Source organism: Emys orbicularis, chromosome 1, assembly GCF_028017835.1.
Source record: "Emys orbicularis isolate rEmyOrb1 chromosome 1, rEmyOrb1.hap1, whole genome shotgun sequence".
Taxonomy (NCBI): Eukaryota; Metazoa; Chordata; order Testudines; family Emydidae; genus Emys; species Emys orbicularis.
The window spans coordinates 107,528,185-107,546,550 of NC_088683.1; the positions used below are offsets into that span (position 1 = coordinate 107,528,185).

The window sequence follows — 18,366 nt, forward strand, 5'->3', positions numbered from 1 at the left end:
GCAAGCAAGCAAGAAAGCATTTTATAAAACCAAATATTAGTATGAAACATTCTAAGAAATGTTGATTTAAATTTAAATGAAAATAGATTTCCCTTTTATGATGTAAATAGTCCCTTGCTGTGTTTGCAATTGTGTTAGGAGTGAAACTGACATGAAACAGATCAGTCTCCCTTACCTATCTATATTCAAGATGAGTTTAATGGAACAAGATGTCAGGCCTGTTGGCTCATCACTTTTGTGGACAGTACTGTGAATTTCAGTTTCAGCATCCAAACATGTTAATCACCCACGTTTGGGTGATCTGAAGTGTCTGGATCCTACGCTGGGCACAGGGAGAGGAGGAGAGGGCAGGATTCACTCACCTGTTTGATGTAGAAGACCTGCGAGACTCACCTCCCATGACAAACATGCACCCCTCCCCACCCCACAGCTAAATTTCCACCCTGCCATGATGATGACTCTGCGGGAGACATGGCTACTGCCCTCAAGAGAGAAAGAAACACTGTTGTGTTTGTTGTGCTGCAGCACTTCTTCCTCCCCTGCAGGTTGTGCTGTGTAGAGAGCCCTCTCCATGCTGCTCTCCTCCCCAGGCCCACTCCTCACGCAGCTAGCAGGAGGAGGAGAACTGGAGGGACTGTGAGGAGACAGAGGATTAAAGGTGGGAGAGGTGGACTGGGCTCCCTTTCTGGATTATCTCTCCCTGATTTTCTCTCTGGAGAGTTGTGAGGTGTAAATAGGGATAAGCAAACTAGATGCCTAAAATTCATCCAGTCTCCCTAATGCGTTAGTAACTCGGACAAAGACCATATATTTTTATATACAGGGGTACTGACCTTTGACTGCATTCTGCCCCCTTTTATGCCACAGGAGGGCCATGAAAGTGATGGGGGAAGCAGTTGGATCCTCACTATAAAGGGGAGGGGGGTTTCTCCTGCTGTCATAACAGTCCTACACCCCTTGCCCCCAAGCTGAGGGCTGTGTCTGGGTGGGCAGGAGGGTGCATGGCTGAATGACTCTTTGTTCTGGCTGCAGAATGGCTCGGAGGTAGCTGTGGAAAGCGGCTCCAAACAAATTAACTTGATTAAAAAGAATGAATCGCAATTAATCGCAGTTTCTTGCCATTAATCACGATTAATTTTTTTAATCGTTTGACAGCCCTAATTGTTACCGAAGGTGCAGATGGTTTTCTGGGTGCCCAGCAATTAGCTTTCATTGTATTGGCTTAATAAGCCAGCATTTATACAGCCCTTTACATTTTAAGGTTTCTCACAAGGCAAACGAGGCAGCGCCGCCACCTTAATTCTCCCATCAACACTGGTGCAGAACAAGAGCGAGCGAGATGGCGTCGATGTTCCGGAGCGAGGAGATGTGTCTGACGCAGCTGTTTCTCCAGGTGGAGGCTGCCTATTGCTGTGTTGCAGAGCTTGGCGAGCTGGGCCTGGTCCAGTTCAGAGATGTAAGTAGTTACGAGAGGCTCTCGGGTAGGAATGTTGGGATATAGGCTATTAAAGGGCCACTATAAATGTGGTTGGGTCCTAAAAGATGGACCTGCTGGGACAGTGGATTAATCTGGAAGGCGGGGCACTGCAACAATGTGTATAGTGGGGGTGCTGAGAACCCTTGAACCAAACCGTAAACCCCGTCTATAATGGAAACCACTTCAAGCCAGGGGTGCGGCAGACCCCCCTGCATCTCTAGTTCCAGCACCTATGCTGGAAGGGCTTGGCATAAAGACTGTAAATACCTGCCTTGCTCTAGAAAGGAAGGATGGCCTTGGGGTTAAGGCAGTGGACTGGGAGATGTGGGTTCAATTCCCAGCTCTGCCATAGACTGCCTGCAGGACTTTGGGCCAGTTACTTATTTTCACTGCACCTCAGTTCCCCATCTGTAAAATGGGGATAAAAATATTTCCATTTGTCTGTCTTGGCTATTTAGATTGTCAACTTGTGGAGGCAGCGACAGTCTGTGTATATACAGAGCACATTGGGACTCTGATCTTACTTGGGCCTCTAGGCACTACTCGAATACAAATACAGTAGAACCTCAGAGTTACGAACACCTCGGGAATAGAGATTGTTCATAACTCTGAACAAAACATTGTGGTTTTTCTTTCAAAAGTTTACACCTGAACATTGACTTAATTCAGCTTTGAAAGTTTACTGTGCAAAAGAAAAATGCTGCTTTTCCCTTTTTTTTAGTAGTTTACATTTAACATAGTACTGTACTGTATTTGCCTTTTTTTTTTTTTTTTGGTCTCTGCTGCTGCCTGATTGCTTACTCCGGTTCCAAATGAGGTATGTGGTTGACTGGTCAGTTCGTAACTTTGGTGTTCGTAACTCTGAGGTTCTGCTGTAACAATAATTACTCTGAGTTTACTGTTACACATAATACTCTTCCTTTCATTGACTTTCCAGTTGGAACCCATGTCATGGCAGGACAATCGTTTGATTGGATTACCTGATCAGTGTCACTGTCTGAAAATTGAAAGCAAAGGTTTATTTAAATGTCTGTTTAAGGCCAGATACGTATGGTAAACAGCCACAGTCTGAATTATCTACAGTAAAGGGGGTTTCTTCTGAGAGAATTATAGTATCTTGTAAGGGGAGGCATTTGGAATTGCTGGAGTCCAAGGGTGTCTACTACCCTTCAATGCAGTCTGTGGCCACCCTCACCCATAACTTAATATAGAGATACGATCCATAGAGATTACATCCAAAGAGCTCTATCATAACCAGAGCAGAGACATCTTGGCTCCAGATAGAGCATTGCTTGCTGGGAATTGTAGTCTCTATAGTAAAGATGAGCAAGGATGCAATATCTCCATGTGATGCCAATTATGCGTGATTGAAGTATATGCCCAGTGTGGTGCTTCTGCAAAAATCTAAACCCATCAAGGAAGATGCTGCTCCTCCAGTTCATCAGCTAAATCTGAGCCTGATGCCAGAAGTTCGATTCAGCTAAGAAAATATGAACCATTTCTCTGCATGCCAATTAGACATCATTTGCATATCCTTAAAGTCAATCCCTCTCACCCACCTAAATCACATGGTTACCCCTGGTGGTTTTCCAAAGTGGGTATCTACAAGAACGTTGTTATAGGAGAGCAAAAACTGCAGCATGAGATTTATCTGTACAAGGAAGAGACTATGAAGCATTTATACATGCTTGAAACAGATTTATTGGTAACTGCCAGTAGTGAATGGCATAGCGACTGAAATCTCCTTGGTGAATTAGCAGACCAAAAGGGTCTGCTATGGGACATGGAAAATCCATGAGTATTTTTTCTGCAGTGGTGCTGTTGGTAGCAATGGTGGAAACTGTACTGCAGACAGGGGCAGTGGTTAATGTCTTTCACCGGTGAAGCTGCATCAGTGCAGATAAATATTTAGTAAGTTGCTTAGTGTAAACAAGATATATGGAATGTGCCTCAGAAAATTACACCCCAAATAGTTTCACCTGTGACATTGGCATGTACATCCCCAAACAGAGGTTTGGTTATTTAAAGAAATGAGAGGAAAGAGGATTCAGAGTTTTGTTCAGGAGAATATCAAGTCTCCCATTGCTAGGACACCAGTTCATACCTAAGTGAGGTCAGCAGTGGTGGAGAATAATTGTCTGATGCCTGTTCAGTGGCACTGGTGACACAAGATCAGGGATCTTGGTTCAATTCCTCAGCGGCAAGTGGCCCATTGCACTGTAGGGAAGAACTCTCCTTTGTCAGGATAATGGGCAGGCTGTCTTGAGTGAATCACTGGCTGAATTCTGTGGTCCCTGTTATGCAGGAGGTCAGACCAGATGGTCCCAATGGTACCTTCTGGCCTTAAAAGCTATAAAATCCAAGAAGCCTTTTCTACCCCAGCTCAGACCTTTGACAGCCAGAGAAGCCATGACAGAATGGGCCAAGGATACCAGTCAAGGTTGAGGCACAGTGATTGTCTGAAGTTTTGTATTCCCGTTGTTTGTTTGGTGCCTGTTGTGTGGCTAGGAGGCTACAAGGTTCAGTAATATGCAAAGGCAGCATCTTTCACCAATGCTAATATACAGTTAAACTAAAAGTCACCCAATTGGCAATCTACATTCAACCCCTGGTTTGTTTGGTTTTTTGTTTTGTTTTTTAATTTCTAGTTGAATGTGAAGGTGAACAGCTTCCAGAGAAAGTTTGTGAATGAAGTCAGAAGATGTGAATCCTTGGAGAGGATCCTCCGTAAGTAGATGTTTGTACAATGCTACTGGCTCTAGAACAATCGTAATCTAGTATTTCAAAAAACAAAGTGTTCTAACTAGCAAAATTGAATGGAATTTGTTCTAAAGATGGCAAAGATTTCATTAGAAAGTCTTTGTACTTTTCATCTGAAGGCATTGATGTGTTTGCATGCACCAATTAAGTGCCACTATACTACTGGGGGGAGGATGGACGGCGACGGGAGTATATGTATCACACCTATTTTGCATATGGGTAAAGTCAGGAGAAGAGAGGTTAAGTGTCCTGCATAAAATCACATAACAAGTGGGCTGGAAATGGAACCCGGGGTCCTGACTCCTAGTCCTGTGTTCTAACCATTAGAACATACTTCCTGCAGCAAAGCACACCGTCCCAGCGAGAGATTTCTTTAAAAAGCCGGCAGGCAACAAAAATGGTTTTTTTTAAGCTGTTTTTTCTTAAAGTCATCATTTTTATGGGGCTTGCTAGGAAATTGTATCGATTGAAGTGTCCATAGGATCCTTAAAATTTCTACTTTTGTACTGTGTGAGGGGGAAATAATTACACTCAGTTAGCATAGTGCTAATCACCCATTGATCCCCACACACCTTGCAAAGGTGGGTAAGCACTATTCTCAGCATTTTACAGGTGGCTATATTGAGGGCCAGAGAGGTTAAATTTCATGTCCAGTGTCTCACAGTGGGTCAGTGGCACAGCTGGGGATAGACCGTAGGTCTCCTACCTTCCAGCCTGCAGCCCTATCCCTTTTGGAAGAGGGCCCTGGATACTTAAAACAAGTGCTGCTTGCTGGGGAGAGGAGGGTGAAAGCTGTTGTTGTCTGGGGATAGTTTTTCAGTTGGTGTTAGTTGTAAGTGGGGCACATAAACAGGGACAGGACAGTATAGGGAACGTGTGTTAGGGCTTGCTGTTCCTTTGAGCTATTTAAGTCAGCAGAGCTAAAGGCATTCAGCACATTGCAGGGTCCGGATTTTGAAGGGCGTGCAAACAAAAAGTCAGTGGCCAAGGATATAGGGCTAGATTCACAAAAAGACATAGGTACCCTAACTGCTATTTTAGGCACCTAAATCCCAGAATCAGGCCCCACGAGGATTCACAAACCCCCGGTCAGCTGCCACTGAACGCTGCAGGCAACGAAACTCATTTGGTGCCTACATTTTTGCATTAGAAGTTACCTCTGCCCCTGTGTTTCTGTCTCTGAGCACGCACACTGCTGTCTTGCTCTAGACATCCAGATGCCCAAGCCCCAGTGCGATGCGTGAACTGGGGGAAGATCAGCCTTCCTCCGCCCAGCTCACCTGTGGGGCCCAATCTGGTAAGCAGGCCCAGAGCTCACCTACCAGATTGGGCCCCTGCAGGTGAACTCTCACAAAACAACTGGAGGGGTTGGGGAGGGGAGGGGAGGAGCAGCAGCTCCCTCATTACTTTTAGCCCAGTGGCTAGGTTGGTCACCTGGAATGCAGGAGACCCCTGGTTCAAGTCTCGCTCCAGCTGAAAGGAGATGGTATTTCAACAGGGATCTGCCATCTTTCAGGTGAGTGCTCTAACCACTGGGCTGTGGGATAGTTTGATATAGGGGTCCCTCCGTTTCTCCTGTTGAAGCTGTTCCACTTGGCCCCTAGCACCAAGAGAGAATTCCAAGAGAGGGTGTCACCTCCCTCCAGCTTGGATTTAGGTGGTGAACTGAGAGGGGTGGGGCTAGGACACACCCCTTCCTTTGGAATCTCCCATTGGCTAGCTCAGGCGAGGAGCTGCCTAGCATGCCAGCTTTTGTGAATCCCATTCTCAGGTGCCTGTCTCATTCATTGTCCAGGAGCATGGGCACCAAACCCAGGCTTTGTGATATCAAAGCAAGGAGGTGCAAGGTTCAAGGTGTCTAAATAAATCTATTGTATGAAATGAAACAGGAAAAATGTAGGCTGGATAGCAGGGAACATTTGCTACAAGTGGGATCTAGTCTATTGCAGTGTATTCTCCTGAGGTACTTCTGGGGGAATTCTGCATTACTGCACATGCACATAATTAATAAGCCCTGCAGATTTCTAATTTTTTGTGCAGAAAAAAGCTTCTGCCAAAATGTTGTTGCAGTTCCACCTTTTGCGCACCAGAGGGCGCTGTGGCAATAGAGCAAAGCTGCAGCTCCCCAGCATTGTGGGAAGAAGAGAGAGAGCTGCCTTCTTCACAGAGGGCCGGGTCAGGAGACAGGCTCTAGGGAGACAGACAGCGTGGGGTGCTGGGGGGGTCAGACAGGGGTTCATAAGGGCTAGTGGGGGAGGACAGACTGGGACAGGGGCTGAATGGGAGTGGAGGTGCAGGGCCACATAGGGACAGGGGGAGGGAGTGCAGAGCTACATAGGGACAGGGGGTGGCTCGGTGGAGGCACAGAGACACATGGGGTGGGGGTACAGGGACAGAGGCTGGGTGGGGGCACAGAGACGTATGGGGACGGGGGAGGGGGTACAGGGAGACATAAGGACAGGGGAGTGGCTGAGTGAGGGCACAGAGACACATGAGGACGGGCAGATATGCCTGACTGAATGGGAGAGGCTAGGGGTCAGGCAGGGTCTGCATGGGGGAAGCTCCCTAACAATCCTCCCCCCCTCCAAAAAAAAACCTGTTCCATACTTTTCCCACCCATACACAACAACCCTACAAGTTCACACCCAGGCTCCTTCCCAGCAATGTACTTCCCTCTCCCTCAGTGTCTCCGTTAACTCTGACTCCCCCAAACCTTTGCACTACTTCTGAGGGGTGCGGGAAATATGGTTCTGTACTGTAGTTTAAATGAATTATTACTCAGAGTTCTGTATTAATATGCCTAGTAAGGAATCTATTTGTCAAAAATCATTTCCTTAAACTTTTTTGTGGTCTGTATTGTTACAGACTTACTTGCTGATAGGTATTTTGAAATAAATGACCAAAAATAATTGAAACTGGTGTGATTATATTGTGTTATTTTGACAAATAAAATATGCAGAATTTTGTGGAATTTTGAAATATTGTACCCAGAATTTTTAATTTTTTGGCGCAGAATTCCACCAGGAGTACTGAGGGAGGTTGGACTAGCCCCACCCCTTGAGGGTTCTGGAGAAACCTCTGGATACTATATTGTAAGGAACAGCAGGCTGGAGAGCAGGCACAATGAACTAATGATCATTTTCCACTGCCGTGTCTATGATTAGGTTAGCTTCATACTACAGTCACGATTCCCAGGTGTATACAATTATCTCCTCTGGAGAAGGAGCAGCTTCCTTGCTGCTGAGGGAGGCTCCAGGGAGCCAGATTCTTGGATGTCGAAGAGTTCCACAAATATTTGGTGAATCTCCTAGAATAAGTGTCGAATGACATTTGAATACTGTGATCATGTGTCATGATGTCCCATTTGGGTCACCACCGCAGGCCCTGTCAGTGACCCCAGGGAAAGCCTAACAGTGCCTTTTCCTTGCAGGCTTTCTGGAAAGTGAAATGGAAAATGAGATTGTGATCTTCAAACCTGAAAAGTATCCTGAGACCCCCCTGCCTCGAGAAATGATTGATTTGGAGGTACAAAATTCTACCCTGCCTCGGGGGCATATGGAAAAAGATTGGGCAGGGGAGGAGTGAAATTACATATAAACCCACATATTTAACATATCAGGAAAACCATGTGGGTCCCAGAAGTGGAGGAAAGTGACTCACCAGTGGCAAATTCTCATGAAAAAACAATGAGGAGTACTTGTGGCACCTTAGAGACTAACAAATTCATTTGGGCATAAGCTTTCGTGCGCTAAAACCCACTTCATCGGATGCATGCAATGGAAAAAAACAGTAGGCAGGTATATATACACAGTACATGAAAAGATGGGAGGGCAACTCCCATCTTTTCATGTATTGTGTACAGTAACGCCTCACTTAATGTTGTAGTTATGTTCCTGAAAAATGCGAAATGACGTTAAGCGAATCCAATTTCCCCATAAGAATTAATGTAAATAGCGGGGCTTAGGTTCCAGGGAAATTTTCTTCGCCAGACAAAAGACAATATTATATATATATATATACACACACACACACACACGAACAGTATAAGTTTTAAACAAACAATACTGTACACAACAATGATGATTGTGAAGCTTGGTTGAGATGGTGAAATCAGAAGGTGGAAGAGGGTGGGTTATTTCCCAGGGAATGCCTTACTGCTAAATGATGAACTAGCAATTGGCTGAGCCCTCAAGGGTTAACCTGTTGTTGTTAATGTAGCCTCACATGCTACAAGGCAACACGAATGGAGGGAGGGGAGACAGCCTGGCAGACAGAGGCAGACACCATGTGTGTGTGAGAGAGATGCACATTGCCCCTTTAAGTACACTGACCCCACTCTAAGTACATTGCCTTTTTAAATAGACCAGCAAGTTGAGAGGGCAGCTGCTGCCAGGAAGCTCTCTCCGTCCTGAGCCCTGTCATGTGTGTCTCCCCCCCCACCCCCACTCTATGGAAGATGGGGTAAGTGGGGTGCAGGAGCAGGGAGGAGGGGGACACCCTGGCATTAGCCTCCCTCTTCCCCCCCCCCACCCCCCGCACAGCAAGCAGGAGGCTCCCGGGAGTAGCTCCAAGGCAGAGGGCAGGAGCAGCACAGGGCAGTGGGGGGACGGACAGCCGAACTGCCGGCAATTGGTAGCCTGCTGGGCGGCTGCCTCACAGAGGACTTAGGGGAACGGGGAGCTGATAGGGGGGCTGCTGGTCCACCCTGGTTCCAAGCCCCCACCAGCTAGCTGCAACGGGCTGCTTTTCCTGCAAGCAGTGGACAAAGCAAGCGGCTGTCAAACGAGCATTGCGCAACTTTAAACGAGCATGTTCCCTAATTGATCAGCAACGAAACAACGTTAACCGGGACGACTTTAAGTGAGGAGTTACTGTATATATACCTGCCTACTGTTTTTTTCCACTCCGTGCATCTGATGAAGTGGGTTTTAGCCCACGAAAGCTTATGCCCAAATAAATTTGTTAGTCTCTAAGGTGCCACAAGTACTCCTAGTTGTTTTTGCTGATACAAACTAACCCGGCTACCACGCTGAAAATGCTCATGGGTTAGCCATGTTATTCTGTAGTTGTGGCACAACCCTGTGTAGTAGATTAATAATACTGTATTTATATATCACTTCCCAGACATAGATTGGAGTGCTTTAGTACAAAGGGGAGTTTGCATAATGATCCCCATTGTTACAGGGGGGAAACTTAGGAACAGAGAGGTTAAATATCTTGCCCTCTCACATACCCAGTTAGCGGCAGAAAATCAGACTCCTGACTTCCAGTCATGTATTTTCTCCACAGAGTTGATCAGAGACAGAATTTATTTATTCCAAGCCTCCTGGTGTACTGGAAGGTACTCTTCTGAGGTTTAATCCACTTGCTCTTCTTTTTTTAAATGTTTTGTGTCTATAGACTTCCCCTTTTATACCATTTGTTCCCTACCCTGTTTTGACTGCCAGCCAGGTTAGTAGAAGCCTTTACCAGAACACCAGGGCTGTTTGCACTGACGTGAAACCTGGTGCTGTAACCACTACATTCAGGGCTGGATTATTTCTTCTTGAAGAGCTGACAGCTAGGTTGAAACATCTGACTGTTTTAGCACATTTACTACAGCTGGGATTTTCAAAGATCCTAAGGGAGACAGGCAGTTCTTTTAGACCCCTTTGAAAATCCCAGCAAAGGCCTATTCATGACCTATTCCCAGTCATGAAAACCCCCATGGTTTCATAGGAAAGAATAGCCTTTTGCCATGTTACTTTTGCCTGTGGAGATTAGCAATGATGATTGGAGGAAACCTGATTTGTTGAACATTGGTAAATGGGTATCTCAAAGATTTAGATCCTATTCTGCAAGGGTGCCATGAGCCCTCTATCCCCATTGAAGTCTGTTGTGAAATCTGGGAGTTGAGGTTGTTCTGAACCTCGGAGGTTGCATTCAGCACCTTGCTGGTTTGGGCTATGATGTGTCCTAAAAGAACCCGTTGACTCAGGAGCACAGAGTTTGTCTGCTTTTAGTCCAACTGGAAATGAAGTTTACAAACTGATTGGTTTTAATCAAGATTGACTGTCACTGTTTGTCTGAGACGAGACCATGATCTATCTTCACGTAGAATGATGGTCTGCTGGCTTGCCTAATTTAGTGCCTAAATATAACTTTGAGTCACTGCATGTAACAGAGAGGGTGGCAGGGGGAAGGTCAAGAGTTTGATAGCTGTGTGCATATACCTAAACAGCCAATGCATATTTTAAAATGTTCATTGCACAATCATACGTGTCTGCCCATATTATTTTACAGTCCTTTTGACAGGGATGTGGCAGCCTGTAAAAGGATAACTGGGCCTGTCTTGCATCTTTCCTGTTTTGTTTTGGTTGTAAACAGACAGTTCTGGAGAAACTGGAGGGTGAGCTGCAGGAAGCCAATCAGAACCAGCAAACCTTGAAACAGAACTTTCTAGAACTGACTGAACTAAAACATCTCCTGAAGAAAACTCAGGACTTCTTTGAGGTGAGAGTTCTTCAGATGTGTTACTATCTGTCCGCTTTGTCCTTCTTTCTTTTTCGCAGAGGGGTTGACAAATTTTTAAGTTGTTTATGCTTTTGGCTTTATTTTTGAGCGGGGTTAAAAAGACTCCAGATTTCCTTTACTGCAGATTTGAGGTCAAATTTTCCAAAATGCCTTGGTGAATCTAAGTCTCATTGGGTCTCAGGCTTCTCAGTGCCTAAATCTCATGGGCTCCTAAGGCACTTAGACACTTGAAAATTTGACACTTGGTCTAGCTCTCTGTAGAAAACTGTCTTCAGACAAACAATAGCAACAGTAAAGATGTGACAACAGTTAAACCCATTGGAATATGTTAGTGTTTTTAAAATAATTTCAAAAGAAAATGATGATTTCTGCTTTCAGACAGAAACCAATCTACCAGATGATTTCTTCAACGAAGACACTTCTGGTCTATTGGAATTAAGAAGTACTCCGGCTGCCGTGGCTGCAAAGTTGGGGTTAGTGTGACTATAGGCTTATAGCTTTAATAAGGCCAGTGCAAATATACCCTTCCCTTTTACTTCCACCAGCATTAATAAGCTGGTTTCAGCACCGTGACCCAGTCTTAGAGATTTGCTGAATTCAGTTCCTATCTTCAAATAGCTTAGTACAGGCTGCTTTTCAGTCTCTTAATTGTAACTCATTGATTAAAATGAAAGCAACATTAGTGTTTTGAAGGAGACAATAGATGATTAAAAAACTGGTCTTTATGGCTCAGAGTATTGCTAAATGGGATGGACAGCCTTTCAGCTCCAGGTCACTGGTTCAAATGTGCCTAGTGACTGAAAATCACTGCCAGCTGACAGCTGTTGAGTGGCCTCTGGGAAACTTAGTGAGGAAAATGGAGAGGAGCATATATTCTGACAAGTCAAGTGTTAAAGTGCAATTAGGCAGACCAAAAAAGAATTTGAAGAGCTACTATCAAAAGACACAAAAAGGAATAGCAAAATGTATTTTAAGTACGTCAGAAGCAGATAGCCCACAAAAAAATCAGTGGGGTCACTGAACTATCAAGGTGCTAAAAGAGCACTCAAGAAAGTCAAGGCCATTGTGGAGAAGCTAAATGAATTCTTTGCATCAGTCTTTACTGCGGGGGATGTAAAGGAGATTCCCGCACCTGAGCCATTCTTTTTATGAGACACATTTGAGGAACTGTCTCAGATTAAGGAGTCATTAGAGGAGGGTTTGGAACAAATTGATAAATTAAACAGTAATAAGTCACCAGGACCAGATGGTATTCACCCAAGAATTCTGAAGGAACTAAATATGAAATTGCAGAATGGCTAACTGTGGTATGTAACCTATCATTTAAATCAGCTTCTGTACCAGATGACTGAAGGATAGCTAATGTAACACCGATTTTTAAAAAGGCTCCAGAGGTGATCCCAGTAATTACAGGCCAGTAAGTCTAACTCCAATACAGGTAGATTGGTTGAAACTATAGTAAAGAACAGAATTATCAGACACATAGATGAACATGATATATTAGGGAAGAGTCCAATACGGCTTTTGTAAAGGGAAATCATGTCTCACCAATCTATTAGAATTTTTTGAGGAGGTCAACAAGCATGTGGACAAGGCTGATCCAGTGGATATAGTGTACTTGGACTTTGAGAAAACCTTTGACAAGGTCCCTTACCAAAGGCTCTTAAGGAAACTAAGTAGTCATGAGATAAGAGGGAAGGTCTTCTTATGGATCAGTAACTGGTTAAAAGATAGGAAACAAATGGTAGGAATACATGGTCAGTTTTCACAGAGGAAAAAGGTAAATAGTGGGGCCTCTCAAGGATCTGTACTGGGACCAGTGCTATTCAACATATTCATAAATGTTCTGGAAAAAGGGGTAAACAGTGAAGTGGCAAAGTTTACAGACAATACAAAATTATTCAAGATAGTTAAGTCCAAAGCAGACTGCAAAGAGTTACAAAGGGATCTCACAAAACTGGGCGACCGGGCAACAAAATGGCAGATGAAATTCAATGTTAATAATGCAAGTAATGCACACATAATCCAACTATACGGACATAATGATGGGATCTACATTAGCTGTTACCACTCAAGAAAAAGATCTTGGAGTCATTTTGGATAGTTCTCTGAAAATATCTGCTCAGTATGCAGCGGTAGTCAAAAAAGCGAACAGAATGTTAGGAACCATTAGGAAAGGGATAGATAAGACAGAAAATATCATAATGCCACTCTGTAAATCCATGGTATGCCAACACCTTGAATAACGACTTCACTTCTGGTTGCCCCATCTCCAAAAAGATATATTAGAATTGGAAAAGGTACAGAGTAGGGCAACAAAAATGATTAAAGGTATGGAACAGCTTCTGTATGAGGAGAGATTAATAAGAATAGGACTGTTCATCTTAGAAAAGTGACAACTAAGGGGGGGTATGATAGAGGTCTATAAAATCATGACTGGTGTGGAGAAAGTAAATAAGGAAGTGTTATTTTCCCTTTCACATAACACAAGAACCGTGAGTATCCCAATGAAATAATAGCCAGCAGGTTTAAAACAAACAAAAGGAAGTATTTCTTCACACAATGCACACTCAACCTTTGGAACTCATTGCCAGGGGATATTGTGAAGACCAAAAGTATAACTGGGTTCCAAAAAGAATTAGATAAGTCATGGAGCATAGGTCCATCAATGGCTATTAGCCAAAATGGTCTGGGATGTAACTCCATACTCTGGGTGTCCCAAAACCTCCAACTGCGAAAAGCTGGGACTGGACAACAGGGGATGGATCTACAATAAATTGCTCTGTTCTGTTCATTCCTTCCAAAGTGTCTGACATCAGCCACTGTTAGAATTTAGGATACTGCATTAGATGGACCATTGTTCTGTCCCAGTATGGCCATTATGTTCTTATGACAGATGTGCACATCACAGAAACCACCATTGCAGTTTACACTCAGGGCTTGTCTACAGTAGAAAGCTGCACTGAATTTGAATGCAGTCGAGTCAGATGGCATGATGCTGATTGTGACTTTGCAGCAATGTTGGCTAAAACAAGTCACGTTCAGCACTGTGCAGCTAGTCATGGTTAAATCCCCATACAGTGGTGTTTTGTAAAGTAGGCAGTTCCTTAGTGGCCCCCATGATAGCAAGATTGCCTTGGCTCAGGGCTTAGTTACTCCAGCCTTGGGCTAGATTAAGAGGGAGAGAAAGCCGGGAAACTGAACTCCGCTCTAAACCTTTGACCTCATCAGGTTGAGGGCGAGGTACATTAGTCGGTCAATGTGGTGAAACTCACATGCCCTGCCTGTGCTGTACCGGCTGTGTGTATAGAGAGTATGTCAGTTTCCAGTGCTGTCAGCCATGTGCCTTTCACCATCACTATATCCGCTTCACATATTTAAGAAGAGAATGAACCTGTTTCTCTCCCTGCTTCTCTCCCTCCCTTCCCAATCATGAAACAGACAGGTGGGCTTATGGCCCCCTAAAAAGTTAGAGAAAAGTGAATAGATTAAGAAGTAAGATCCATGCTTGAACTTCTCTTAATATAGAGGCCTCACCTAACTACAGCCACACCTGTAGCCAGGGTCCCAGGTCGGATTTGAATATAAATACAGTCTAACATAGACTATGGAGTCTTAATGATTATACAACCCAGTGTGGTACATGTTCAAAAATATTGAAAATATGCCTGCCATTTATCTGTCTTGTTAACACTGCCTAGATTCACAGCAGGGGTGATAAAAAGGGAAAGGATGGTGCCTTTCGAGCGTTTACTGTGGAGAGCCTGCAGGGGAAACATCTATTTGAGGTACACTGAAATGGACACTGCCCTGGAGGACCCTATTACAGTAGGTATACTCCTGCTTCACCTCCTTCCCACTTTATATGCGCACTCACGCACACCTTTAGAGAAACCCAAACTACTGCCATGATAACCCTCTGCCACTCTACTGTACCTGCCACCTTAGTTAAAACTGGGGTTCAAAGTGGCTAATCCATATAGTAAGAGACAGGCTGGACAAGGATGGGGCTGGTAGGCCCTCTTTAAAACACAACAGATCTTTGTTTTCCCCATTTTCAGTTGTTATGATCACTGTTGCCCATTTGGCCTGAGCAGTTTGCCAATAATCAGGGCCTTGTAGGGCTGTTTTCAATAGGTTGAGGACTCATTGTCAGGTACATTCTTGGTGTATTCTTGTTTATTTACGAAAGTGTACACAAAGTTCTGTGTCCCTGAACACAGTAGAAACAAACAACAGTTTTCTTGCTCAGAAATTTCCAAGTCTGTCCCTCCAGCAAGCTCTGTGCCCAAGAAGCCCTGTTCTTTGCTTCCTCTGAGGGTTACACTTATGACTCCTGCTGGCCTTCTGTCTCCAGTATACACAGCCTGCAACAGATATTCTAGCCCTTGTGTTTGCAACCAGGGGAAACCCTCTGAACAGCATTTTGTATTTTAATTATTGTTCCTGGAAAACTATTAAAAAAATGCTATTGAAAGAGTGACTAAAAATCTTCCCTTTTCAGAACTGTGCTGTACTTTGTTATGAGCATTTTAAAATCTGCTTGCATTGCTTTTCAGAAGGAACAGATGAAAAAGAATGTGTTCATTATCTTCTATCAAGGAGAGCAGCTCAACCAAAAAATCAAGAAGATTTGTGATGGGTAAGGCAGGCTGTTGAGAAAGTAGCAATGACTCGGGGGTGTTTACTTGGCAGGATTGGCTAAAGGAGACTGGGAGTAGAGATTATTTCTTAACACTCCGCTGTCAGCTCTATCAATTTGCTCCATCCTGCTGTGTCTAATAATAAAATATATATCACTTTGGCATTTTAAAATTAAGGCCCTCAGTTTTCCAAAGTGACTAGAGATTTCAGGAGCCTCAATTTCTAGATTTCTAAGCGGATACCTTAATGGGCCTGGATTTCAGAAGGTCTCAGCACCCACGCTATGAAAATCAGGCCCTTATTAGGGTGTCAGAAGATGGGAACTCCAAAACTGGGGATCCCTAAAATCTCTAGTCATGTTTGAAAATGTAGGACAAATTTTATTAAGCTTCCGTTTAAAGGATCTGGTGCTATATTTTTAATAAACCTTTCTATACGGAATTAACTGCTGGCCTCTGTGCTAGTCTCTTTAACTGGTGTCGAAAGGAAACAGCAAAGAATACAAATTAAAATCTTAAACATTCTGTCTCATTCCCAGTTAAGCAAACTTTTAAAAAAAACTAATCGGGTCTGAATACTGCGTTACTGTTTTATAGCTCTCAGTACTGATGGGCTTTGTATTGTGTAAGTCAGATTTGATTAACGGTCACTGAATCCATTTTCATACATAACCCCCCGTTCGGCATAGTTAGCCGAAGTCTTTAGGCTGGCAGATTTTTGCACGGATGACTCCAAGAAAGAACCCTATGTGAGAACCAGAACTGACCATACCTGACACAGCCATCTGGTGGGTGGGTCTTTTCCTTGGTCCCTAGGCTCAGTCAGGACTGGATCGGGAAGGGGAATTTTTCCAGCAAAGGCCTTTGACTGTGGAGCTCCAGCTTGACAATCTGACATTTAAGATCTGCTCCTGCATAATTGAAATCCATGGGAGTTTTGCCCTTCACTTCAATGGGAGCGGGATCAGTCCCTGACTGGCTGCCTTTACAGCGTGCTGCAATAAGCAACAACAAAAATTTCTCATGTATGTAACATGGCGACGACTATGCCTGAAGGCTTGTCTATGCCAGGGCCAGGGCCGGCTCTGGCTTTTTTGCCGCCCCAGGCAAAAAAGCCTCCGGCCGCCGCCCCCCCCCCCCCCCCCGGCGGCCAGGGGGAGGACACGGGGGGGGGGAGGGTGGCAAGCCCCGGCTGGGGCTCGGCTCTCCCCCCGGCGGCCAGAGCGCAGGGGGCAGGGCGGCGAGAGGGCGGTGAGCCCCGGCTGGGGCTCGGCTCTCCCCCCGGCGGCCAGAGCGCAGGGGGCAGGGCGGCGAGAGGGCGGCGAGCCCCAGCTGGGGCTCGGCTCTCCCCCGGGCGGCCAGAGCGCAGGGGGCAGGGCGGCGAGAGGGCGGCGAGCCCCGGCTGGGGCTCGGCTCTCCCCCCGGCGGCCAGAGCGCAGGGGGCAGGGCGGCGAGAGGGCGGCGAGCCCCGGCTGGGGCTCGGCTCTCCCCCTGGCGGCCAGAGCGCAGGCCAGGCTCGCCGCTGTCCCCCCAGCGGCCGGGGGGAGGGCGGCCAGAGCGCCGGGGGGAGGGCGGCGAGCCCAGCTATGGCCCCGCTCTCCCCGGCGGCCGGAGCGCCGCGCCGCCCCCCTCCAGGTGCCGCCCCAAGCACAAGCTTGGTGGGCTGGTGCCTGGAGCCGGCCCTGGCCAGGGCTCTCACCGGTGCTGCCGCCCAACCCGTTGTAGAACCAGCGGGAATTTTTCAGAAAACAATTTTAGTAGATATAAGAACCATCATCATTTTGATTGTCAATGCGGATTGAACTCAGGTCCCCAGAGCTAAAAGCGTGAACCTCTGCCCCTTGAATAAAAGGGCTGCAGCTGGGAGCCTAAGGGAGTTAGGTACTCAAATCCCATTGGAATTCAAAGGGAGTTAGGCACCAACACCTATACCCTCTACCTGAGAGCTGAAGCAGACTCCTCCTTTGTGGGAAGCAGACACTGAGCAGTGGCTCTGTGGACATGCCCGTAGGTTCTCCTAATCCTGGTTAATTTAAAAGTAGAAATGAAGTTGGTGGTGCCATTGTAGTCCCTAAAAAGCATTTGCTCACATCAGAAACCCAACATCATCAGTGCACAATTAAGCACAACCATTAACGGTTAATATTCTGCAGAAATCCTGGATTGGAATAGCAGGACTTTTACAGGTCAGAATAAGCTTTGATTGGGGGAACAGTATATGGAATGCTTGCACATCCCTCACTTGCAATATGCTTGGCTCTGACTGATAACATTAGTCTGCCAATTTCATGAGCATTAATCCCATGCACACATTTATTAAAGAGACGGAGGGGTGGGAGTGAGGAGATTTTTCCCTTTCTCTTAAGCTGGTGGCTGCGTAGATGCTAATGTGAATGCTAAAATGGGTTTATCAGTGTAAGGGTTCCCTGCTGAATTCTCCTTCAACTTTCATAGATGTCTGTCATTACGGCAAAGGCGATATTTAATATGCAAAGGGGCTGTTAAACGATCAAAGTAGCATTGCTGTGATAATGTGCAAAATGTAGGAACTCTACAGCATGGTGGAATAAGCTTTCAAGTTTGATTAAAAATACCAATTAAAAGATGGGCTAAGAGCTCTGAAGCATAAGAAGCTGGAGATAATTAAGCAGGGCTAGTAACCCTGGGATTCTTTTGCAGGATGGTTTGTGGTTAGAGATCCTGTTCAGAGTGGGAGGCTAGGTAAAGATATATTGTTGTGATTATAGAGCAGTGGTTCTCAAACTTTTGTACTGGTGACCCCTTTCACATAGCAAGTCTCTGAGTGCGACCCCTCCCCCCCAATAAATTAAAAACACGTTTTTATATATTTAACAGCATTATAAATGCTGGAGGCAAAGCGGGGTTTGGGGTGGAGGCTGACAGCTCGCGAACCCCCATGTAATAACCTTGCAACCCCCTGAGGGGTCCCGACCCCCAGTTTGAGAGCCCCTG

General features: G+C 45.4%; 1 protein-coding gene across 2 annotated transcripts in view; it reads left to right on the forward strand.

The window, feature by feature from the left end:
• Window positions 1-1,339: 1,339 nt before the first annotated feature.
• ATP6V0A4 (ATPase H+ transporting V0 subunit a4) overlaps window positions 1,340-18,366 on the forward strand; it is a 45,673-nt gene continuing 28,646 nt past the window's right edge. For both annotated transcript variants that reach the window (XM_065397422.1, XM_065397423.1), the window contains exons 1-7: window positions 1,340-1,456; window positions 4,126-4,204; window positions 7,668-7,762; window positions 10,604-10,729; window positions 11,129-11,223; window positions 14,452-14,578; window positions 15,310-15,392. In XM_065397422.1, the coding sequence (XP_065253494.1) occupies window positions 1,340-1,456; window positions 4,126-4,204; window positions 7,668-7,762; window positions 10,604-10,729; window positions 11,129-11,223; window positions 14,452-14,578; window positions 15,310-15,392 (722 nt within the window). The remainder of the gene's footprint in view (window positions 1,457-4,125; window positions 4,205-7,667; window positions 7,763-10,603; window positions 10,730-11,128; window positions 11,224-14,451; window positions 14,579-15,309; window positions 15,393-18,366) is intronic.